This window comes from Alosa alosa, chromosome 5 (assembly GCF_017589495.1).
Source record: "Alosa alosa isolate M-15738 ecotype Scorff River chromosome 5, AALO_Geno_1.1, whole genome shotgun sequence".
NCBI classification, from domain to species: Eukaryota; Metazoa; Chordata; class Actinopteri; order Clupeiformes; family Clupeidae; genus Alosa; species Alosa alosa.
The window spans coordinates 17,554,430-17,580,976 of NC_063193.1; the positions used below are offsets into that span (position 1 = coordinate 17,554,430).

Below are 26,547 nucleotides of genomic sequence, written 5' to 3' on the forward strand. Positions count from 1 at the left end.
CTTTTCAAATGAGCCATCCCAGTATGTCGCCATGTTAACATGACCCTTCATCATGACTGCTTTGCTTATTTTACGGGGCACCACACAAAGCCAGCAGCAAGACACCAAATTGTGAAAGACCTTACTGGCAACCAGCTGGGTCCTGTCCCAAATGGCTTTCTTTTTTATTCCCAGCCTATGTTCGTAATGATGTGAAATAACAGGCAATGAACTTGGACACTGACCATTTTTCAGGAAACATAGATAATCTTTACAAACCTGATGCAATAGTGAGTGGAAGGCATACAGAACTCACTCCCACTCACTTCAAGAAGTAGATTAGAGTAACACACCCACACACAGCATTTTCATTAGAACTTAAAACAGACTGCTGCCAAAAGTTTGTAACATGATCAAGAAAAACATTCAGTGCAATACACTCACATCCATAGACAAACTCCATAGACTCAATGTGTATACTGATATATATGGTAATAGAAAACATTAAGTAGCTGATATGCTGAGATGGTCATATGTATATGTGACTTACAACTATGATGATAACAAACATAGGAGACTTCTGGCAGAGGTGCAGAGGATGTGAATGTAACACAGGTCCGCACACAGACACACACACACACAGACACACACCTCTCCATCTCTTTCCAATTACTAGCCCGGAACAAACAATAAATGTGCAAGGGAACGCTGCTGGGTAAAAAGTGAGTGTTTATTGCCCTCAATAAACAATTAAAAAACTTGTTCATGATTACCACTCACAGGTACACAAAGACAGTCCAGTGTGTGTGCTTATCAGAGAGGAGGCCAGATCTTTGCAACTTCCTCATGAAGGGATTCTGGAATCCACTGATGAAATGCTGAAAGGAGATCTAAAGATCACAGAGAAAGAGAGTAACAAAAGGTCGATCAATCAATAAATCAATCAATCAATCAATCAATCAATCAATCAATCAATAAATAAAGACTTTACCCTAATCAATCAAATATCAGTGACAAGCATGCACACACACACACTTACATTTCTGGTTTTTCTTCCATGCACACAGCAGGGCTTCCCGACAGTCCACTTTCTCTGACACCAGCTGCTGTAGCAGGGCTTCTGTGCGGGGCTGTAATCTACAGAGCACGGAGCACAGCAGTTAAGTAGAAAATATAGAAAAACTAGTGTTTCTGTGAGTGACAGCAAGACATTGTGTGTGTGCGTGGGTGCGTGCGTGTGTGCATATTAATATATGATCATATAGTGTGAGTATATTAGTCCTTACTTGGCCCAGGTCTTCAGCATGGTAGAGGGACTAGAGAGTAGGCAGCTGCTGTACTTCTTTAATTTGGAACACACCTAACAGAAACGACAACCCAACTCAGAGCTCCAACAAGCTCAGACAAGCCACTTACTATCAAAAACACACACACACACACACACCTTCACAATGACTAATGAAACTAATGAAATGATAACTAAAGAAAAAAGCTTTAAAAACTAAAATGCATTAAAAAAGATAAGTATATCAAAAGAATGCTTTGTTATATACACTGCCTGGGCAAAACAAAGGTCACCACCTGGATTTAAGTAAGCAAATAGATCTGGGGCTGCTGCAGTTGGTCACGTGTAGGTTCAGCAACGTTGTGTGCCCAAAGAATGAGGTCAGCTGACTACTGAATACTGAATGACCAGGTTATTCCATCAATGGATTTTTTCTTCCCTGATGAATACAAGATCTTGGCGAAAAATGAATGCAATGCTGGATGGAAATAAATGTTGAGACATTGCAGAAACTTGTGGAAACGATGCCACCGCAAATGCGTGCTATAAACAAAGCAGCAGGCGGTCCAACCAAACATTGTGTGACCTTTTTTTTTGGCCAGCCAGTGTACACTACTAAGCAGTCCGTCATGAATGAACATGAATGAGAGACGGAGAAAGACCGACACACACAAAAGTACCTGTCCTTCCAGTAGGAATTTGGCAAATAACTTGTAACGTTCAAGCCCCTCTGCGTAATCCATCTCAATGGAGGGCAGCTTCCAATTCACACGGACTGTGAAACAGAGAGAGAAATACAGGCAGAGAGAGAGGGAGGGAGGGAGGGACGAGAGAGAGAGAGAGAGAGAGAGCATTCTTTGAGTCACAATGATGGTGACAGAAAATCTTAAGACATACACCATGCATGTTACCAATTCCTAAAGACATCCCTAACTCAAATCTCACACACACACAAACATCAAAATAACACACATACAAAATCTCTCCCACTCACACACAGCATGTCCATTGATTCTGTTAAAAACACACAACTTTTTTGTTATCTCAGCATGGAATTATACACAAATACACTCTTAAGACCAAACTGTTTAGACGCTTTCAAATGCACTTCGCGTAAATCATATGCACCCTGTGTTCTTATGTCTTTAAAGTATTCTATTTTATGTACTTTACTTTTTAAAACATTGTAAGCTATTGCATTCATTTACTATAGTTTCTTTGTTTATGTAAAGAACATTGAATACCTTCTGTGTATGAAATGTACTATAGAACTAAACTTACCTGGCCTTTGACACATCCACCCACCTACACACACAAACACCCAACCACACACATCCACCCACTCACCCACTCACTCACATCCATCCACCCACCCACATACCTACACACACACACACACACACACACACACACACACACACAGCCCTAATGAAGTGAAATATGATGTTGGAAGAGGTTGAAGACCACACCCTTGTTTTCACAAAATAAAGCAAGAAGACTTCAAACACATCCTCACACACACACACACACACACACACACAACACACAAACCCACCTACCGGTATATTATATGATCTTGAAACGGTCACAACACACAAGATGATGCTGCCTAAACCCCCACACACACACACACACACACTTACAGAAGGTGCTCTGGCAGTGGCATCTGACACGGCCGAGTCTGGGCAGTACCAAGGGCTGGGGCTTTCCTTCTGGGCTTGAAGTGGCAGTACTGTGGAGGAGATTAGGGACCCAATCCACTGCACACACACTCCTGTAACACCACAAGTTACACAACAAATATAGACCCTTTCAACAATAAAACAAAACAATATGGATAACATATGGAATGTTAAAACGAAGCCTTGTGGGGCCAACTATGATGCTGGTAATGGAACTCTTGAAAGGGTCTATACAGATATTATTATAAGGGAAGACTCTGTGTTGATTATATAAACCTGAAAAAAAACAACAACAAACAGCGTGATAGTTCTTCTTTTCTTGTTCTTTTGTCTCTCTCATACCTAAAAAACACGTGGTTGGTCTTGCTAGCAAAACAGCCCCACACACATAAAAGACCAACAAAAGCCCAACAAGTCAAAAGCCCACGCCCATTCCTGATGCAAATTGTTCCTGCACACACACACACACACACTAAAAAGTCACACTCACAAACACAGCACAATAATATACATAAAAAACAGACACACACACACACAAACCCACCTACCGGTATATTATATGATCTTGAAACGGTCACAACACACAAGATGATGCGTTCAAACTCCCTCACACACACACACACACACACACTTACAGAAGGTGCTCTGGCAGTGGCATCTGACACGGCCGGAGTCTGGGCAGTACCAAGGGCTGGGGCTTTCCTCTGGGGCGCTGAAGTGGCAGTACTGTGGGAGGAGCTTAGGGACCCAATCCGCCTCCACTGCACACACTCCTGCAACACGCACAAGCGCACACAATAAATATAGACCCTTTCAACAATAAAAACAAAAACAATATGGATAACATATGGAATGTTAAAACGGAAGCCTTGTGGGGCCAACTATGATGCTGGTAATGGAACTCTTGAAAGGGTCTATACAGATACATATAAGGGAAGACTCTGGGTTGATTATATAAACCTGGAAAAAACAACAACAAACAGCGTACAGTTCTTCTTCTTGTTCTTTGTTCTCTCTCATACCTAAAAAAACACGTGTTGGTCTTGCTAAGCAAAACAGCCCCACACACATAAAAGACCAACAAAAGCCCAACAAGTCAAAAAAGCCCACGCCATTCCTGATGCAAATTGTTCCTGCACACACACACACACACACTAAAAAAGTCACACTCACAAACACAGGACAATAATATACATAAAAGACACACACACACACACACACACACACACACACACACACACACACACACACACACACACACACACACACCTTTCATGTACATCTTGGTGGTCTCCATAATCTCCTGGTAGACCACAAACTCCGGGAGGGTCTTGGAGAGGGTGGAGCTTGGGTGGAGGAATACAGGCTCATCCAGGAGAGGAGTCTGCAGTACGGTACACCAGCGGGGACAAAAAGGGAGAGAATTTATTGTCAGTTAAGTAATGATCATAAATGTTGTTGAGAAAAGCTTGAGTAGACTATAATCTTAATCTCTGATCAAACTTTAAGACATTGTATAGGCTGTTGGCATGTACTTGTGTGTTGGTGACTTATGTCCATGTCTTTGTTAGTTTCTGTATGTGTACCACCCTTTGAGTTTGTGTGTGTATGTGTGTGCTTGTGTGTGCGTGCGCGCACGTGTGTGTGTGTGTACTGCAGAGACCTTGTATCCGTTGACCCATTTGGGGTCCAGCAGCTCCTCTGATTGGACTCGGCGGGCCAGGTGGTCTCCCAGACCGGCCAGCACCACCTGCCTGATGCACTGCACCTGAGCCGCAGTAGGGGGCGCCATCTTACTGTCCACAAACACTCCCAGCTCAGGGCTCACCGTGTTCACTGAACGAGGAGCGACAGAGGGCAGTCAGGGACACACAGACAGCGGAAACGCGGGAAAAGACCTGTTGGCTGTGTGTGAGTGTGTACAAAGACCTGTATTCTGTGTACGTACGTGTGTACGTGTGTGTGTGTGTGTAAAGACCTGTGTCCATATGTGGACCTTAGTGGTTTATGGGTGCCAGTATCTATGCGAGTGTGTTACATGTTAATGTGTAAGAATGAGTGTGTCTGATGTGAGTGTGTGTTTTTGGGTGTATTCATGTGTGTTGGGTGGCTTTGCGAGTTCCTCTAAAGGCGAGTGCAGACCTAGCAGACCTCAAAACACTACCTACGATATCGACTGACAGTTGAGTCGCCTTGTGTTGCCTTTCCCTGGCGAACAAAAGTCTCACTGTGCACACAGCAAAGACTATCTGCCTTCAACAAGAATGTAGGCTATGTTCTGCTGCCAGCATGATATGCTGTGTAACATTAACAAAGCTGTGACAGACATCATCAGATGTCAAACCGTCAGCTAGGTCTGTACTCGCCCTAAAACCATGTTGCCTTAGCTTCTGTGCTACAATTGTGGCATCAGTGCCTGTGTAAGCATGCAAGTGTGAGTGTCTGTCTGTCACAGTAGTAAGTACACATAATTTCATGTCAGATTCTGTGCCTGTGAATGTGTGTGTGTGTGTTTTAGAGAAAGTATGTGTGAGTCTGTTACCTGCATTGGTAAGTTGTCCTCGGAGTCTTCGGATTTCCATCATGGCTTTGTAGCGAAGGCCATTCTCCTCACAAAACTGAGGTGTGCAGCCAGCAAACTCACAAGCACCCACCGCACCTACACACACACACACACACACACACACACACACACACACACACACACACACACACACACACACACACACACACACACACACACACATGTTCATACACACAATCATCATGTTCATATTCACCACACCACACATTTCACCACATTGATCTAATTTGTGTAGATATGCCTACGTAGGAGGTGGGTGCATAAGTGTTTCTATTTTTCTCACTCACTCCCATATTCATCCAGCATGACCATGAAGTTCCCCAACAGTAAAGGCTCTGTGTGTGTGTGTGTGAGAGTGTGCGCACATACCAAGCATGACCATGAGGTCCCCCAGCAGCAGGGTGTGTCCTTGTCCAGCCCACAGTCTCCTCATCTGGGCCATGCGAGCTCTCCTCTGCTTATGACCTTCACTGTCCTCCTCCTTAGCAACCGGCCTGAGATGGGGCGTGGGGGGTTTAGTTAGGTTCTGTATGTTTGTGGCTACTGTACTAAGACACAACTACACATCATTGAAATGCCTGTATTTTTTTTCAGTGATAAAACCACTAGAGTATTCATGCCACAAGAAGAGGGAGTGAGGTTAAAGAAGGAAGATGGACAAGAGCATCAGAAGAACAGAGGAGTGAAAAGAGACAACAGGACAGTATGAGAATGAGAGAGGGATGGGGAAAAAGGAGAGAAAGAGAGTGCACACAGAGTTGAGATACCAACTGCCATGTGGTCACATGACCCCGGGGTGCTGTGACCCCCGACCCCTGTGTCCCCACCTGTCGAGGTCCTGGAAGATCTCGCGCACGGTCATGGCGGCCACCAGGGCGATGAGATAAGCCATGCAGTCCTGCTGCCGGCCCAGCGCCAGCATCTTAGCGTAGCGCGGCGACACCGGAAACGCCGCCATCGCCCGGCCCAGGGGGCTGATGGGACAGCTCATGCGCGCCCGCTGGAGCTCACGCATCCTGGTGGGAGAGCAAACACACACACACACACACACAAACACAAACACAAACACAAGATCACAAGAGGTTTTAAGTGGAAGGAGAGAAGCAGAGTAAAGGGGGTGATATTTGTCTGTGAAGTGAGTGGGAGAGAGATATGGGGTGGGATCAGGAAATGACCCGCACTGGAACCCATCTCCCCATGGCCACGTGGACCCAAATATAGTACAGCGTACTACTAACCTAAAATTCATTTAAAATATTGCTAATGTGCAACGGGAATAGTATTTTGAAAAGCTGTCAAATGTTTTTTTGACATTAGTTCACAATACTGACATATGGTCCGCCACTTCATATGTTTGTGTAGGAACTCAAATTTGAAACATGGTCAACAAGCAAAAAGGCACACTGTTTATTACCGTTAAAGAGTGCATTTGGTATATTCACGATATATCTGTATCGAACATCCTGTACCTAAACAATTCGACATGAATATGTACTTTTACACCCCTAGTGTTTGTGGATTGTGTGTGTGTGTGTGTGTGTGTGTGTACACTGTATGTGAGTATGTGTCTATTATGTATGTGCATATTTCATGTGTGTATGTTGGAATCTGTGAATGTGTGTGCGCGTGTCAGTGTATTTTGCGTATGTGTGTGTGCCTGTCGGTGTACTTTGCATATGTGTGTGTGCCTGTCGGTGTATTTTGTGTATGTGTGCGTGTCCGTTTATTTTGTGCATGTGTGTGTGTGTGTGTCGGTGTATGCTGTGTGTGTGTGCATGTCGGTGTATTTTGTGTATATGTATGTGTGTGTCCTCACCGTCCCTGGCGTGGAGGCGGCTCCAGGGCTCCCAGAGAGATGAGCAGCTCCTCAGCAGCCAGCAGAGCCTCAGAGGACGGGGGAGTAGGGAACGGGAAATTCACCACCTATAACACACACACACAAACTGAATAAGGTGTGTGTAGCTAGGTCTAATGTGACTGCCTACAAATTGGCGTCAAAACGCGCTCTCTCAACAACCAAAAACGCGTGTTCTCTCAACAACCTCTGGCTATACCACTCTAAAGTCACACATGCACCTTAAAGCAAGCAAATAAATGCTTTGAAAACATCAGTTTGGCCGCAAGGGCAGGAGAGTAGCAGCACAACAACAGCACAGAGGCTGACCGGTCCGGTGGTAGGGCTAATGCTATGAGATTATTAGGCCTAAAATACAGGGTATTTACGGGAAAATATTAAAACGGGAAGACAGCAGGAAAAAGTTTAAATAAGAAAAAACAGTAGGGTTGACAGCTAATGATATGTAATATGAACAGCAAACACAAACATATATACCTGCATGAAATATACACAACACACACACATTTACATACAAGTATAGATATACATACATACTGTATGTGTGTGCATTCATACATCCACCACGAGTAAACACACATTCATAGGTGGTCTGGTCACTGTTTATAATAACAACTTTAAATGTAGAATTGTACAAATTGATATGTTCTCCACTTTTGAGGTACAGCTTGTAAAGATAAATGCCACCTTCCGCTGTGCATTAGTTTACCGACCACCAAAAATTAAGCTTAATTGTAATTTCATTCAAGAATTTGCTGATCTACTATCTTTTATGGCCTCTCACTCTGACAATTTCATGATTTTAGGGGATTTTAAAGGAGAATTCCGGTGTGATATTGACCTAAAGTGTGTTGAAACATGATACCGAGTGTGAACGTATGTCTCATAGCCCATCTCGGCTTGTCCCCTGCACTCCAAAAAATCTGGGCTTAGTTAGCCGATGCTACCAACAGCTTTTTTCAATGGTGGTGCTTCGCATCGGGCTAGCCATGCAAATAAATCACTGTTTTACACCATTTGAGGCTCAATGTATCTCCACACTTCATTGGTAGACTTCCGAGGGCCCTGGCATTTAAAACGAGACATTGAGAACTTTGAAAAAGTACTGGTAGTTTACTTACAAGACGATTTATGCAGACAGTATCTTCACGAAGTTTAGCGTTTGCAGCTATCTTGAATTTAGTCACGATAAGTCGAGCGACAAGTAAGAATGAACAGGTATGATAAGGGATCAGATTCCAAAAATAATTCAGTGGAAATGCATGGATTCCAGTTTCTTCCAGTAGCAGCAACTGGAATCCATGCATTTCCACGGAATTATTTTTGGAACTTAGGTCTTCATCTCAGAATCTTCTCTATATCCCCAAAACATAAGGGTGATAGAGCCTTCTCTGTTGTTGCCCCCAAACTCTGGAATAGTCTACCTGTACATATTAAGTTCTCTCCAACCATTGACTGCTTTAAGTCTAACTTAAAGACTTTCATTTCCTCCCAAGCTTTAAATCTACCTTAATCCCCCCCCCACACACACACTCTTTATTTTAGACCAATTTGTTTATTGTTTATTATTTCAATTATTTATTTATTTTATGTTATGTTACTATTGTTGTTATGTTATGTTATGTTATTATTGGTTGTACCATTTTCATTGTTTTATGTTTGTTTGTCAGCACTTTGGTTCAACTCAGTTGTTTTTAAATGTGCTATAGAAATAGGGTTGACTTGACACACACATCATCATTCTTACGCTCACATACACACACACACACACACATATAGTGCATGTGTGTGTATGTGAGATATATATATATCCCCGCACCATGCAGGACAAACACCAAATACACAAAAAAAAGTTAAGCATTGTCTGTTTAACAACCTCTTGACATGTAGGTGTGGGTAGTAGTGTACAGCTGAAACAATAGCTTTTCACGCAGATCTATTTGCCAGCTTACTGAGTGTGCGTTTGTGTGTGTACTGAAAGGTTTTAATGGTGTGTGTAGTTCACCTTTTGAATGTTAAGGTCCTTCATCTGAAGCACAAGGTCGTCCACCGGTCTTCGAGTGATCTCTGCCTCAGCAAACAAACTGAAGTCACTGAACACTGCTGACGAGAAGAGCCTATACACACACACACACACACACACACACACACACACATACATAAGTGCACATGTAAATACAGTTGAAACCAGAAGTTTACATACCCTACATACACATGCTAAAGTTGACTAAAAAGAGGAATAAAAAATCATTTTTGGAAATTGATCTTAATGCCTTAATTAATAAAATGAAAAGAATCCAACCTTTAAAGGGACACCAGGCAACGTTTCGTGTTAATTACTCATCTTCGTAAGTCGGTATATGGTTAAATGACTCATTACAGGGCGAATGAAGACTCTCTCGCCCGCCCCTACTGCCTATAGGAAGAATATCCCGCTTGCAAGTTCAGTGTATTGTACCCGCCGACCAAAGCAGGATCAGTTTACATCCTGCATCCACAGCACAGAGGCAGGCTAACGAAACGCTAGCGATTGTTGCAAACGTGTGTATAATGGCAGAGCCGGCGAAGAAGCAGCGAAAACCCTTGATGGAAGACGCAAAGAAAAGGAAGAGAGCTTCAGACCGAGCGAGGGGGAGTTTCGTAGAGAAAAAACATCAGGCTTGCCTGGTGTCCCTTTAAGGACAGCAATTTTCTTTGTGAATGAAAAATGTATCGTAAATAAATAAATGTTCTTCCTTAAAATACAGGGGTTCATATACATACCCCTATGTTAAATTCCCATAGAGGCAGGCAGATTTTTATTTTTAAAGGCCAGTTATTTCATGGATTCAGGATACTACGCATCCTGATAAAGTTCTCTTGGCCTTTGGAATTAAAATAGCCCCACATCATCGCATACCCTTCACCATATCTAGAGATTAGCATGGTTTTATTTCAGTTAGCCTAATAGCTGGCTTGATTTGCATTGAGAGATGATGTTATGGAAATATATATATAATAAATATACCCCATGCCAATCGTGAGATATGGGGAAGGGTATGTGATTATGTGGGGCTATTTTAACTCCAACTTATGAGCCCCTGTATTTTTTCCAGTTTTTATTCAGTTGTGTGCTGAGGTATTTTTTCCCCTGTATCGGTTGAAACACAGCCCATAATCACTTTCCCAATGCTCCGGTTCCAGAATAGAATTGAGTATGGCTACGTCAGGCTACAGTTAGCAGCTGTGTTATATTCACAGTACAGGGGAAAGGAATGCTATTACATGAAAAGTGTAGCATATTATGTGATCAATATCCTTCCACATGTTCCAGATGCACACGCACACAACACACACCTGTAGCAGTGGCCGGGCTCTGTCCTGCCAGCTCGTCCTGCCCTCTGATTGGCCGAGGCCTGGGAGATCCAGTTGACCTTGAAGGAGGACACTCCGGTGACGCGATCATAGAAGCGCTGCTTGACCCGGCCACAGTCCACCACGTAACGCACCCCAGGGATGGTCACCGACGTCTCCGCCACGTTAGTGGCCACCACACACAGCCTCGTGCCTGCAGGGGGAGGACGGAACACCTGCATGCAAATGCACACACACACACACACACACACACACACAAACACAGCAGTTAGGCATTCGGTACACTCACACAAATAAGGTATAACAAACATAACCATGGGCATGCATAATTTCTGCAAATCCCTGCATAGAAGGCATAAACACAATATACACAAGTGAAAAGTAAAAAAGTGATATATATATATATATATAACCCCACACACACACACACACACACACACACACACTCTTACCTTAGCTTGCTGATCAGGGGCCAGGAGTGAATAGAGAGGGAGCACATACAGGGGGATGGATGGATCAGCCTTCTCCTCTGGATTAACAGAAACGCAACACACACACACACACACACACTTCATAAAATGCAAAACTACTCTCAGAGGCCTATCCACCACACGCACACACGTCTAGCACACAAAAAAAACACACCATACATCATAGCACAGCCATTAAGACACAATCAATAAATATTTGTGTGAGTGAGAAAGTAAGTGAGTGAGTGAGAGCAATAAGTCTCACCACCATCCTCTGGATGATCTCCCAGGTCCAGATCAGAGCCTTCGTCATCATCATCATCATCCTCCGTCGATGCCGGCCTGCCGATCCTCATCTCCCTCATCCACTGGCAACGCCGAGTAGTTATCCAGGTCTATCCTCGGGAGAGACTGATGGGGGCAAAATAAGGGAGAAGTGGAGTAGGACGGGAGGGGAGAGAGAGGGTAAGAGAAAAGGCCTTTTATATGTCTATGCTAGATCAGCAGAGGAACAGAGAAAACAGACTTGTTTGTGTTTTTCTGATCTGGTGTCTGCATGGACGCTCACCACTGTCTTCTTCTGTTTCTTCTTAGACTTCTTCAGCTCTGCGGCCAGGTCCTCTTCTCCCTCTGCTCTCAGACAAACAGAGACAGACACACACACACACACACACACACACACACAGTTGATACACATGTGATACTGTTAAGGTGAATTCAATGATGGTGCCTGTCTTTATAGAGACTAGAGGGTAATAGAGCAGCGTTTCTCAAACTGTGGGTCGCGGAGACATGCCAGGTGGGGTGCGAACTGACGTGAAAAATAGGAGTTTTTTTTATTTATTTATTTTTTATCTGTAGCCTGGGCCCAGGTAGCACCCGATGCGCAATGGACACACTGTGTTATTCACAGGGAAGCGCTTGTGTCAAGGCAGCTTAGTTAGTCCCGACCTTGTTGTGAGAGCCCTTAAGCCCTTAACCTGCCTAAGAGATGGTAGCTGACCAAAAGGCTGTACTGTTTCACAGCGAGGCAAGGTGGCTTTCCTATTCTCCTCCAGTCACCTCTTCTTGGAGGAAGAGATGTTTGAATAGCTGACCAAATGGCTGTTGGCCTATCTTACGATATATTTGATATATTTCGATACATTTGAGTTAAATGTCCAGTTACAAGCAAAGACAAGCACCTACCTCAAGGTGGCTTTCCTGAGGTATGGGAAGTGCTGATCGCGACGCGTGATTTTTGAGAAACTCTGATTGGGGAGGCACCTTGTGATCCCATTATTGAACAGGAGGACTACATCACATCCCTGCAAAGTTTTTGAATGGAGTCCATTTGGATTATGGATCCATTTAATGCAGCATGTTGGCATTTCATTGAATATATTGTACAATGCTGTAAAATGGCCTATGCTTCCTAATATGTTGCTGGAAAACAGAAATATGTGTGTTATGTATTTATTTATTATTATATCTGCAGCACCAGCTGATTGTAACTCTGTTGAAGAGGATATATTTAGAACTTGTCATTATTTCAATAAATTTGACAATTTTAAGCTTGACCTACCACTTTCTTAGAGCGATGAGGGACAGGTGGGGCTCGAGAATGCCCCCTTGATCAAAGTGGGGAATGAAAGAAAAAGTTTGAGAACCACTGATCTAGTTTGTTAACTACCACAGTCACGAGTTAGGTCGCTTTTAAAAAGTGGGTCCCCAGAAAAAAAGTTTGAGAAACACTGCTTTAGAGAGAGAGAGTATGTGTGTGTGTGTATGTGTATGTGAGAATGAGAGTGTGAGATCACCTTGTTGGTCCCTCTTGGGTCTGTAAGGAAAGGCTTTCCTCAGCCGTCTGCACACAGAGTGCACTTCTGCCTGACCAGTCAGAAACATAAGAATCCCACCTGAAACACACACACACACACAAAATGTAACACATACATACATCTAGATTCCTAAGGGGTTTAACAGACACTCCCCACCACCACTTCTTGGCACCCGCCTCTCAGAGCCAAGAGCCCAGGGCCCAGCCTCGAGCAGATAGCTGTCAATCAACCTCTGCCTGCAACTACACGCCAACTCCACCTGCCCGCAGTGGGGAATGCATGGCATTTAGTGTGGGTGTGTGTCTGTGTGGGTGTGTGTCTGTGGATCTGTGTTCATTCCAAATGAATCTCCAAGAGAGTGGCTACATGCAAATACATGTGAACCATGTGTACATTGCGATGAGCATGTTCTGGTGTGCAAGAGCTGAGCATGTAATCCATTGTGTGTGATTATACTTGAGTACGTGAGGAGGGGAAAAAAAAAAAATTAAATGCTGGAGAGTGAATGTGTGTGCGCATCTGTGTGAAACTTGGTGTTTATCCGTGTGGTTTGGGGGGGAGGGGTGTGTGAGTGTGTGTTTGCACAAATGCATTAGGGTAAATGTGTGTGCGAGTGTGCTTATGTGTGTCACCTGGCGGGAGCATGCGGTGGATCTTGCACGTCTTGCGGAAGGCCTCTCCAGTGTAGTCCTCCATGGGAGTCCTCTTGTTAAAGTGCACCGTGACGGGGAACTGACGGGCCTCCACCTACACACACACACAAACATATGCACAACACACACACACACACACACTGCCTCAGTTATATAATCACCACTTACAAGAAACACAGGTGGCAACACTAAAAAGGCTACAAAAAGACAGGAGGAGGGATATGTATGTGAATGTGTGAGTCTGTGTGTGTGGGTGTGAGAGAGAGAGAGAGAGAGAGAGAGAGAGAGAGAGAGTGTGTGTGAGTGATAGGAAAATAGAGACAGCAAGAGAGAGATGAGACCTTGATAACAGGTGGAGGGGTAGAGAAGAGTTTCTGGTTCTGAGTGAAGTCCTCCACACGCAGAGTAGCTGACATGATCACCAGCTTCATGGGAAGACCTTTCTGTAACACACACACAGACACACACTCACACATTAAATGGAATTGCAACTTATGGATGGGTATGGAAGTCTGTAAGAACGCAAATAAAAACATTGCTTATCTTTCTTTCTGCATACATGTACACCATGGTACGGTATGTGAATTAGTTCTGTGAATGCTGCTACATGTGACCACAGACTATAGTACTATGAGAATGTGTGTGTGTGTGTGTGTGTGTGTATGGGATACTATACACACCATTTCTGTATCAGTGTGACTGTGTGTCTGTGTGTATGTGTGTGTGTGTGTTACCTTGTTGCGCAGCGGTACGATGCGGGACAGGAGTCCGATGAGGATGTCTGTGTAAACACTCCGCTCGTGGGCTTCATCAATGATGACCACACTGTACTTCTGCAGCAGGAAGTCCTGAACAAGACAAAAACCCATTATGTCTTTACAGAGATGTATAATAACAAAGGAGAACTACTTCACTACTGTACTGTAGTTACATACTAAAAGGCTGTAGACTATCTCAGGGTATCTGCACATTTCCCAAGTGCAAATTTAAAGACTTTTAAGACCTTTTCAAGACATCTAAATGGAAAAATTAATACTATACCACGGCAAAAAATATACAACTTAAAACTTGTTTTTTCTACTATAGTAGAAACTTTTCTACTTTTTTATTTTTATTTTAACACCCACCCTATTTGGGATGTCTGCATGGGATGTCTAAGTTACCAAATATATTTTGGTGAAAGAAAATAATTGTGTGTGAATTACCTTCACAGCTATTCAATGCCCAATTTTAGGGTCTGGACTGCTTGCTTTTGAAGCTGGCTGTACATATCTGGTTGTGCTACTGGCTGAGGCTGACTGTTCTTCATCTGTGTCTGTAGTAACCTAGGCTACTTGCCAAACATGTGTACTGGTCTGGATTCCCTTATTTTTTCAAAGGTAGACTAAGCTATTTAAATATTCTAATAGGCCTACTAACTTAGGCATCTATTGTCCCATATGCAGCACAGCAAATCAAAGGTAATACATTTGCAGTTGTATTTAAACCAACCAAAGCTTGACTGAAACATTGTAAACCATTGACTTGTTTTAAAAAAATGTATGGGAAAAGTTAAACACCCCTCCTCGCATATTCCTGCTGAAAAACTGCTGTTTTCATCTCAATCACGCACGTAATATGAACACACAGATGCGTTTTTTTTTTTATTATTATTATTATTATGTAGCCAGTCGCCGACATTCAAAAAAAAAAAAAAAATGCGGTTATATTTCACAACTTTGGCCTACTGGGAAAGGCTGGCAAGCAAGCTGCAGACCGATATTACAGGTAGGCTATTATAACTTAGACAGATATTTACTTAGGCGAAGCCAGCAAAACACGCTGGAGAGATGCAAACAGATACACTTAATGTGTATTTCCTCCTGATTGAGAAAACGTTTGTTTTCTTTTTCTGTCGGTCCGTGGTTCCTTCATAAATTGCGCAGCAAATTATCAGATGAGAGACAGAAGCACCACGCATAATTTGACCAGCAATCTTCGGGTCCATAGTTTGTGAAACGATGCGGCGTCCGACCAAAGATTCTAGAAGCCCAGCGCAACTCCAAAAAGGAGGACAAATGAGCGTCCGGCTTGAGGCTGCGCTGGACAGGCTGAACTGTCTGGCCTAAATCCGAACGTATGGCCACCCTATCGCTAACTTACCCAGCTCTTTCTCCCGCTCACTCTACCGCTCGCGTAGGCTACCTAGGCCTACGTATCTCTCAGGCCTCGGCTATACCACGAAAACGTAAGGCATATTTTTACATATTCTTACCATTTTCACACCTTTAACGATCCGTGAAAACGTCTTCACTCTGCAACCACTACACTTCCTTCAGTAGCCAGTCACTTATACATTTCCGTTTAAAAAAACACATGAAACCAGATGGAGACATTTCACTCGCTCTCTCACACTCGCTGGCGGTCCCATACACAAATTTAATACCTCCTTTACGAAAATTCAAGACATTCCAGACAATTTAAGACTTTTCTAGGCCTTAAAAACCGAAAGTTGTATTTAAGACATTTTAAGGACCCGCGGGAACCCTGCTATCTGTACTCTACTGGAGTATTATTTTTTCTCCTACTTCCACTTTAGTACATATTTTCGATAAGTTTAATACTTTTACTCCGATACATTTTTTTATGTGCTGCATTGTTACACGTTACAATTATAAAAATGTTACAAATCATTCCAAACCCACATTATCACTGCCAGAGCGGTAGATGGCTCTGTCACCAGGTTTGATGAAGCTGTTTTCATTTGCCGGAGTGAAAGACAATTCATATAGAATTAAGTGCTTACTCTGCCTCCCGAAAGATTGCGCAATAATGGCCTTCAAAAATGTACCGTTGAATATGAAGAAACATAAGTAAGTTACAAATATTATAATACACAAATGTCACACCAGCTTGAGCTATCAGTAAGCGCTAGCTAACTAGCTACCCGCGGTTCATGACATGTTGTGTTCACTTAACGTTAACTAGCTGGCTATCATAGAGGCTGTGTCACGCTGAATGGTGTATAGCAAACCGGGCATCGGTTTCACTGCACATAAATTGCTTCTTTTAACCCATCTACAAGGCTAACAAGAGCTCCACACTTTGTCGACAGAGTAATTAGGTTCTTATCATTTAAAACGAGGCATTGGCAACATTGTATGTGTGCTGAAAGTTTATTTAGAAGACAGTTTACAGACACACTTTTGTTTGCAAAGAGTTAAGCTCAGTGTTTTAAGTTGCTTTTGTACATTTCTGTCTTTGTACTGCTACTAGCCCACAGCCAAAGAATTGTGAGTGTCCTTTAGGCTAAACATTTGAAATAATATAAACAACATGATATTCAAACATTTTACTGTTTTCTTTAATAACTACATTACACAATACTTGTACTTTTACTTTCAGTACTTGAGTAGTACATTTTAAAATAAACTACTTGCAATACTTACATATTTCATACTTTAGTACTTCCACAGTGTGGTGCTTAAAGAGCACTTCAACTTCTATTCAAGTCATTTTTTTTGATAGAGCACTTGTACTTTTACTCAAGTATGGGTCTCTGGTACTTTATACATGTCTGCGTCTTTATGTGTGTGAATAACATTAAAAACTATAAGAAATTGGTTTTCTGCTCATTTGCTGTGGACCGTGTTGTGGTATGGCCAAGCACAACATTTCCACAAATGTGTCACTTTGCTTAAACCCGTCATACATGAACCTGTGTGGCTTAAGAAAACAAACTGTAAAATCAGCTGTGTGTTTCTTTAGACTGTGTGTTTCCCTTTCAACATAGGTGTGTTTGGGTAAACACACATGCGTGTCTGAGTTTTTACCTTTTGTACTTCTTTCAGCAGAACTCCGTCGGTCATGAATTTGATCTTTGTGTCCTTGGTCACATTCCCCTCATACCTGATCTGGTAGGACACCACCCTGTTGACAGACACACACGTACACACGTTACAACATTGTGGTGTCTCACTGCCGATGCTATTGATAGTGGGCTGCGATGGGGTCGTACCCTGTCGACACGTTCATTTCCTTGGCAACCCGATGGGACATGCTGACCGCTGCCACTCTCCTGGGCTCAGTCACTCCAATGATCCCACTGCCACTGTGAGAGTGAGTGAGTGTAAGAGTGTATATGTGTTTGTGTGTGTTAGTGATTGTGCGAGTGAAAGAGAGAGTGAGAGTGATGAGGAAAGAGGACAGGATTAGACTGACACATTCAATGGCGGAGCACAGAAGAATGCTGCCCTCTATGTGTGATGTGATGTTAGCACTAAAGGGACTGGACTGTCATGTACAGTATAAGGTTGTTCAAAACCTGCTAAAAATAATGTAATCACATTCCTAAATCTCCCAGTCCACAAGTTTGTCATAGTTATAGCCCTTCATAGAGGGACTGTGGGACCGGAGTTTGTGTGTGTTTGTGTGTGTGTGTGTGTGTGTGTGTGTGTACCTGGCATAGCCGGCTTCATAGAGAAACTGTGGGACCTGTGTGGTTTTGCCGCTGCCGGTCTCTCCACACAGGACCACACAAGGATTCTCCCTCACAGCCTCCATTATCACCTGTTCCTCAGCCAGCACCGGCAGCTTCAGACGAGCAGCCTACGACCACACAAATAGCCATTCCCATAAACACAGACACATACACAATGAACCGCATATACATGAGTATGCATGCAAGCACTGAAATTTTCAACGGACAAATATTTGATAAACAATGGACTTCATTGAGCAACACCGACAAATATCCAACCGAATTAAAATCTACACGACGGTGGTAGAGTGTGGGGTTGTATTGGAATCTAATGTAATTGAATTCTGAAAACGGAGTGCACCACACTGGCGCACTCATGACTGTGGGTATGTGCAGGGGCCTTAACATACCCGTTTCCAGCTATAACATTATCTTTATCCTATACCGTTTTCTTCAGCAATGCAAAAAAATTAACTGAATAGTCTGGTCGCCACAATTGACAGTGTTGTAACAATTACCAGAGTTAACTTGAATGCAACCGTTTTGAACAGCTTTGAGCAGTTTGGTCATGATGCTAATCGGATTTGATAGCGTTTTAGCCTGCCGTCTTCAATTCATACACTGTAAAAAAATAAAAAAATATTCCTGCACAATATTTTAACTGGTGAGCACGCAGAGGAGGGGTAGGTCCGAGAGAGAGAGAAAGGGAGAACGGTTAGTTAGAGATGTGCATAGCGACACGAGGATACACAATTAAGAGGTTTTCCCTGAATTTAAATAGGACAAGCAAAAAATATCTTTGTGGCGGGCAAGGTTGAATTTGTGGCGGTGTGTCACAAGTCAATGTGTGAGACTAAAGACTAAATTAACTTACTACACGTCCAGTCATATTACCCCACACTGGCAGGCAGGGACACACACACAGCAGTGTTGTGCAGTCCGGCCGAAATTGAGTGGTCACCCGCAGTTATGAGTCATAAAAAAATATTTTAATGATATTCGGGTAATTTGTGGGCGGGTTAGTTAAAATTAATTAAATATATATTTTTACAAAAATACTTAAAGTATCACAAGAAGGCTAGCATCAATATTTAACTCATAATTGTTTTTCAAAGATATCATTGGTTGAAGCATACTTGCCACATAGGTGGAGACGGTAGAGATGGAGATGGTAAAGAAGCTGAAGACGCCAGAAGTTAAAAGAATAAAGACACCCATCCAGGAAAAGCGATATATGGGAAATATTTGGAAAGTTTCTTAAAGAAGATGACAGTAGTGCAAGTTAGGTCTATGTTCTATGTACTTCTTGCGAAGCCATTTAAAAGACAGCCACAAAACAGGCACGACCAACATACAGTAACTCGTCACAAATGCGGCACTGGTAGACTAAGCCCTCCCAGCCAAACCAAGTAAGTGCAATTCCCAGACCTCAAGCAAGCAATAGATAGGTTTATATACTGACCTGGAACAGCTTTTTTCGACTAGGCACAAGACCTAATGACAAGTCGCTCAGTAAAATAATGCTGATACTTTGCCACCTGCCCATATTAAACTTGCACATAACATTTATTCTTGCGCCTGCAAGAATAAATGTAATGCTACAGACTACACAACCATATCTACCGGTATGTATAGGCCATATAGGTTCGCACATGCATAAAAGTTACCTTAGTTCGTTGTGTCTGTGACTTTAAAAAAGTTGTGTCTGTGCTTCAGTAAAGCTTTCTGCTTCATTTAGCATTATAAACCAGTTTTGACCAGCAATGTATCCCTCTTGCCTACCTTGCTGCCTTCACCATTTCTGTTTTCGAAAGAAAAATGTATGTCTATGGCCTTGAAGTCTTGTCTTAGTGTTTAGCTAATCCTTAGCTGGTTGCGTGTGTGCTTGCGCTCTTATTCTCATTCTTTCTCCTGCGCAAATGTCCTGCATGCCTAGCTGTGTGTAGTTCTACTGCATAAAGTTTCGCAAATAAAATCGTTTCTTTTTTTCAGTAATGGCCTACGGTCACACTGCATGGTAGGCTATAACCAAAAGCACACATTTTGTAAATAAGCGTGTCGGATCGCGGGTCGGGTATAGTCTTGTCTTAATTAATATTCGCGGTCCGAGTTGCGGTCGGGTTGATTAAAATATCGGGCGAGCTCGGACCGCTTGTGACCAAACCCGCGCAACACTGACACACAGGGACACACACACAAACACACACACACACACACACACACACACCTGGATCTCTGGAAGTCTGTCCACAGGGATGAACACAGCTGGTTGGCATGGCTCTTTACTACAGGAGGGGGCAGCTTCTCTTTTTATTTCTTTTTTTTCCTCTTTCTTCTCGTCTGCCTTTTGTTCTTCTATCTTCACCTCCATCGCTTGGTCCTGTTCATCCCTCTCTTTCACCTCTTCCTCCACGGCCTCCACTCCATCTGATTCATCCTCCGAGGAGGACTCTGACTCTTCTTTCACCTTCTGTTCTTCATCTTCAACCTCCTCATGTCTCCTCTTCCTCCTACAGTTTGCCCCACTCAGGCTGCTAATGTGTGGAGGTCCGGAGCTTGAGACAGTCCCATCAGTGGAGCTGCTCAACCCACACACACACACACACACACACATAAGCAAATGAGTAAACAGACAAACACAAACACACAGAGCATGTGTGTAAACATGTGTGAATATATGCTATAAAATATTCCAAGACAGACTATAATGGTTTGCAAAATACCTATGGGCTACATTGTTCATATTAAACACTGTGTGAGCAACATTTTGCACAAAATCGGTTTTAAAGGAACCATATGTAAGATTGTGGCCAAAACTGGTACGGCAATCACTTTCAAATTACTGTAGAGCGGTGTATCCCCTCCCCCCTGACTCAAGGTTGCCAACCCGGATGCCGAAACACTACTGACTTTGTGATTAGTAGATAGGTGGAGGGTGGCGCATCAGGCCAAAACACAACATGACATGACAAAACACAACATCAACATCAGTTGAGGGCTGCAACTTCACTTTTTAAATGACAATATCCTGGCCGGACTACTGTTGTCAGTGATATAAGTATTTGAAATTAACATGATTTCTTAATGTCTAGTGACAATCAGGGCCATTTTATGATTAATTGAAATACATTTCTTACATATGGTTCCTTTAAATAAACAATAATGCACATCTCACTCTTTAGCCTGATAGAGTTTGTCTCCTGTGCCCAGTTTTGATGTAGTATAGAGCAGCTTCAACTCAGACTCTGGTAGCTGGACCTCTGCTAGCTTTGTCAATATGTCTGCCCGCTAAAAAAAAAAAAAAAAAGACATGAAAAAAGGGGGGGACAATAAATAACAGTGTGAAACACAGTCTTGAGGTTAACGTATACACAGAGAATGGCCGAGACACATTTCCAGGAAGCTGTTGTTTTATAGAAAACCAGTTTGACTATCATGCAAACAGAACTGACAGAACATTCTTACATGTGCTTTCTTCTCTTTGAGTTCCAGAACCTTTTCAAGGTTCTTCCTCTGTTTCTTGGTGAGGGGCCGTTTCTTAACTAGTGGGTTCTCTGGTCCTTTGGTCTTCTTGGCTTTGGCAGCGGGGAGCACAAGGGCATTACTTTTGTCTACTCCCTTCAAAGGAGTGTCATCTGATGGAATACCAAAAATAGCATGAGGTCCCACTCTGAATTGCCACAAATCGTTAAAAATCAATAAAACATTTCGCCATCACAGCACATATCTGAAATAAAGCATCCCCAACCAGACACAATTAACAAACAGAGAGACAAACTCATGGACTGCTCTCCTGCGCAGGTTTTCCCCAAAACCTCAAATGTTGCAGTAGGCTTCTTGAATACATACACAGCACCAATGGTATAGCCTATCTAATATTTGCGAATAAATTCACTTTACCACTGATTTCCACCACGACATCACTCTTTTTATCTTCTCGAGGTTCTGGCTGTTGTCGTCCCTTCCAGTTGTGTTTTTTTCTCAGTCTGCCCATCTCTAAGCATCAGAAAGAAAATAAATAACATAGTTGCAGGTCAGTCCTTGGTGTAACATTTAGGTGCTGTATCGCAAACGTTTTTAAGTCACTTTAATTTAACTAATAGGCATCGATTGATGAGTCTATACAGAGTCCAGTCGTTTGAAACTTATTGACATGTAGGCTTAGCCTTAGTGAGTTAGCTTAGTAAGTTAGTTAAACTACACAACAGCATACCGCGAATGGACAAGTTGAACCTTACTTAATGGCAATCGTTACGTTGAAAGGACACAACGATTATCCTAATATCATTTGCGACACAGTCTGTTTTCCAAAAAACTCTCACGTGTGAACTGAGTCCGCCCCCTGTTTTCCTCCGACAACGCACTTCCGCGTGAGGAATGGTTCCTAGCGCCAGACAAGTAGAAACGTCTTAAGAGTTAGTAGAGGTCCTGGGTAAGATTTATGCACTTCATTTAGCAGAGAATATCTCAACTGTTAGACTAATATGACCCCATTGAACAACGTGGACTTCAGCTGGACAGGGGACTGTCAAATTATGTTTGACAGTAGCCAAAACCTCTATTGACATCAGCAAACACTTTATTTACATTATTGACAAACCTTGTCATTGGACGAAAGTCCTGAAAAGTTAGACCACAGGACATAATTTGACAGTAGCCTATCAAAATATGTGATCTGTCCTGCTGAAGTCCACACAGGAGTGGTGAGGGGTAGGCTTTATCACAATGTTCCATGTTTCAAAAAATGTACAAAGTTTATTAGAAGAATTATACACATAACAGAATTGCCTCATCAGTGTGTCAGTACATTCATAGACTCTAATAAAACAGCGCCCTCTAGAGTCACAAAAAATGGGACAGAATTTTTTTGACCCAGGTTTTATATACAGGTGAATGGGACTTTTTTTTTCCTTTTATATCCTCATACATTTCTACCAGTTGAATATTCATGTTAAGATAAATACTTTTTGTATTACACTTTGTCTTAAAAATAAAATAAAATATGCATAAAATAAAATATGGCAAATTAGGCACTATCTCATTAAATATACAGCTACAGATTTTCTGAGGTGATCACAATGTTCACAATGACCATGTAGCGTAAGTGTAATATTTCTGGTTTGATATTTTTGATTGTGTTTAGATGTTCAGTGTGGATGTTGTGTGGGGGGGGTGGGGGGTGGGGTGTCCTGTTTAGTGTTGTATTGAATGGAAAATTATAACTACAATTGTATGTAATCAAGGGGCCTTTTTAAAAAGAAAGAAAACAAGCATTTGATTAATATGACATTTTATATCCAAGTTTATATCCAACCTTGCTATTATCATTGGAATGTTAAAGGGATAGCTTCACTTACATCCATCTGGGACCTCTTCCATTGAGAGTGATTTCTGCAACCGATTTTATGGTACAGCCAATCAGGACGCAGGGCGGGAGTTTCATAGATGTGACGTAGTGGTTGAAGTAGCACATCAATAGATGACGGACAAGTGGCTTATTCAATCATATGCAAGCATTTTTTTTATTAGGCCCAGCCTTCTGAAGCAACACTTCAATGGATCGGTTCCAGATGGATGAGTGGAGCTAGGCGGAGCGAAATTCATCTGGCTAGGGTCAGGTTAGAGTATTAGTGCCCTCTTTGATCATGGAATTTGAATGAGACAAGTATCTCCCATCCAAGGATATCGGCAAATGTTTGTTTTCCAAAAGTAAGAATTTCACTTCACCGTGCACCTTCGACAATGAATAGCACATTACAGTTATGTTACTGTTAAACGTAACTGGTATCATTAGGCTACAAACATTATTCTGTGTCCTAAAAACTGGCATATTTTATAGAATTGTGTCATGTAAGGTCGTTGCAAAATCTAGAGAAATGTGTGAGGTGGTTAGCGGGGGACAGTTGAGACACACATTGGATTGTGTTATTACTTGAACATTCTACTGTTCGCCATATCTGTTCCTATGTCACATTTTGTTCATGATGTATTCCTTTTAACCAACTCTAATTTAAATGAAATGAATGAATTTGAACAACAAACACTTTGCAATTGCTATGTTTTTATTTATTTATTCAACTTTCCAACGAACATTTAGTTAACTATACATTATTAAAAATGGGTGTCTCAACTGTAGGCTAGGTGTCTCAACTGTCCTCTGGGTACAGTTGAGACACAGTCAAGACAAAAATGCACCTTATGTTTATGAGCTAATTGTGGAAAATATAAACTACTTATGGGTATTATTGATTGATAATATTTTAGTCTACAAGCTAAGGAAATGGCATGTGGAATGCATGTTGTGTGGAAAATCACTTCTTTTCAGTAGGCTATCTATTTTTTGTTTGATTTTGTGTGGGTAAAAAGCGTCTAAACTGTAGTCTACCCTACACTCATTTTCCACCTCCCCTTGTCTCCTCTCAAGTTAGAAAGTGTAATAAGACCAACGGAAAATCAAATGTAGCGATTTTCTAGGCTGATTTGACATGGAACTATACTCTCATTCAGGCATAATAATCCAGTCACTAATCGATTTGTCTGCTGCAGCTCAACCTTGTTGCTGGAAGTTAGCCTACAGGGACTATTTTCAGGTGCTGCATGATATCATTGTGCTGCTGTGCCCATGGTGTTCCTTGATTATTATGCTGGATGAACTGGATAAAGGTAAAAATGTGTTTAACTCAAGGGGAGGTGGAAAATGAGTGTAATTCCCCAAATGGTGGAATATCCTTTTAAAAATGTATCAAAATAAGCTACAAAATACAGCAGCCAAAAAATGTATCAAAATAAAATACTGTATTTTTTTATTTTCAAAATACTTCAAAATACTTCTTTCTAAAAGCATTTTTCGTCTATCCTTTCACTTGTACATAGCTACTTGGAAAAACAGCAATAGACTCCTTCCATAATCAGTCAACAGATTAGATATGCTGACCCCTCATGTTAGACATCCCAATATAATCCTCTGCCAGGGTCGGTGCCAGAGAGCAACGGGTACCTCATCTCACTTTTATTAGTTATTTTTCCAAAATTGCCATATAATAAAGAGCATCCTTCGAGCCTTTTGGATAACTGAAACAATATGATCATGGGGGAAAATAGTGCAAGAACATGGTCATAGCCTATAGTGTTTAGACTAGCACACAGCGTTTAATAGAATAGTTGCATAGGCTACAATACAAGTAAATAGGCTATAACAGACTCACCACTAGCAGGCCTAGGCTACAGCTGAGTGCAAAATCTCATCATCACTGTGTCTTTCCATTCATTTTTTAAATGTTGTAAGATTCTGCTCAAAAGCAAAATGCACATAGGGCCTTCTTGCAACATTGAACGTAGGCTATGTGATCGATCGCTCGAAATGTTCTTTAAAGTACAGAACTAATTCTAACACATTTATGAAGTGGCTAGGCAGAGGCACCAAATGTGATGGAAAGTTTAAGAGCGAACAGGACACTCTGCATGGCTTTTTTGTATTTTGTGCTACCGACCTCACAACTGTTGCACTTTCCAGCCAGTTGGTGTAATAGATTGCCCACTATGAATCAGTGACAATAACTCAAAGACAAACAATCCAAATGGATGACTTATTTAGAAATGTAAACTGCATTTTAACCTTTTAAGTTATTTAACACCATCACTACCACACTTATGGTGAGTTTCATCACAGTTGAATATTTTGTACACCTGAAACTGGTGTGTGCACAATCTCTATCAATGTAAATACAAAAAAAGTAAAAATAAAAAATCAGGTTGTCACATTAATACCATCTAATCCAATTAGAAGGCAATTATTATGACATTATCAATCATTTCTTATTTAAAATGTGCAAAATTGGAAATGTCCTTGTTTGAGGTATCTTGTCAAGTTACCATAGCACTGAAATATTTCACAGGTCAGAGAACATAGACAAATTTAAAGTCTAGAAAAAAACTGTAAAACAGAAAAAAGAAAGGAAAATAGCAAACTCAAGTGTTCGATATAAGCTTGTGAATTCAAGTCCTTGTGCTGTCCTTGTGTGAGCAAAGGAGTGTGTGTAACCTTAGCTAGTCGTGTCTCCTCAGTTGATGTCTTTAAGCACAACTATAACTTCTCAAACAGTGTTGCATTCAGACGACGCCATGGGGCCAGTTAAAGCAACACCAAAGAGTTTTTTGTACCTTAAAATAATGTTTCCCAAATCGTTTCAGTGGTTCATTCATCTCGTAACAGGGTGAACGGCACTTTCTGCATTCGCTTCGCGGCCCTCTATCTGCTATAACCGCACTATGTAAGTTTGCCGGATCGGGTAGCGGATCTGTAGTTCGATGGAATGAGACATGAGAAACTACAAATTTGACTCGCATCTGATGTCGCAATCTATCGTACTTTCATAAAATCATGCAACAAATTCTACCTTGTCTGTG

At 41.9% G+C, this 26,547-nt stretch overlaps 1 protein-coding gene across 1 annotated transcript; it reads right to left on the reverse strand.

Moving 5' to 3' along the window:
• Positions 1-265: 265 nt before the first annotated feature.
• Positions 266-22,579, reverse strand: dhx37 (DEAH (Asp-Glu-Ala-His) box polypeptide 37). Its single transcript, XM_048242894.1, is given in 29 exon segments — positions 266-869; positions 1,019-1,116; positions 1,266-1,339; positions 1,945-2,039; positions 3,582-3,719; positions 4,216-4,330; positions 4,610-4,782; positions 5,489-5,605; positions 5,900-6,024; positions 6,358-6,546; positions 7,347-7,453; positions 9,391-9,502; positions 10,722-10,954; positions 11,192-11,268; positions 11,475-11,538; positions 11,540-11,620; positions 11,778-11,839; positions 13,009-13,107; positions 13,662-13,776; positions 14,024-14,125; positions 14,417-14,530; positions 17,495-17,591; positions 17,680-17,772; positions 18,121-18,269; positions 20,369-20,720; positions 21,317-21,429; positions 21,607-21,776; positions 22,042-22,137; positions 22,380-22,579. Coding segments are annotated over 28 exon segments (3,435 nt in total). The 5' UTR covers positions 22,136-22,137; positions 22,380-22,579; the 3' UTR covers positions 266-792.
• Positions 22,580-26,547: the final 3,968 nt, after the last annotated feature.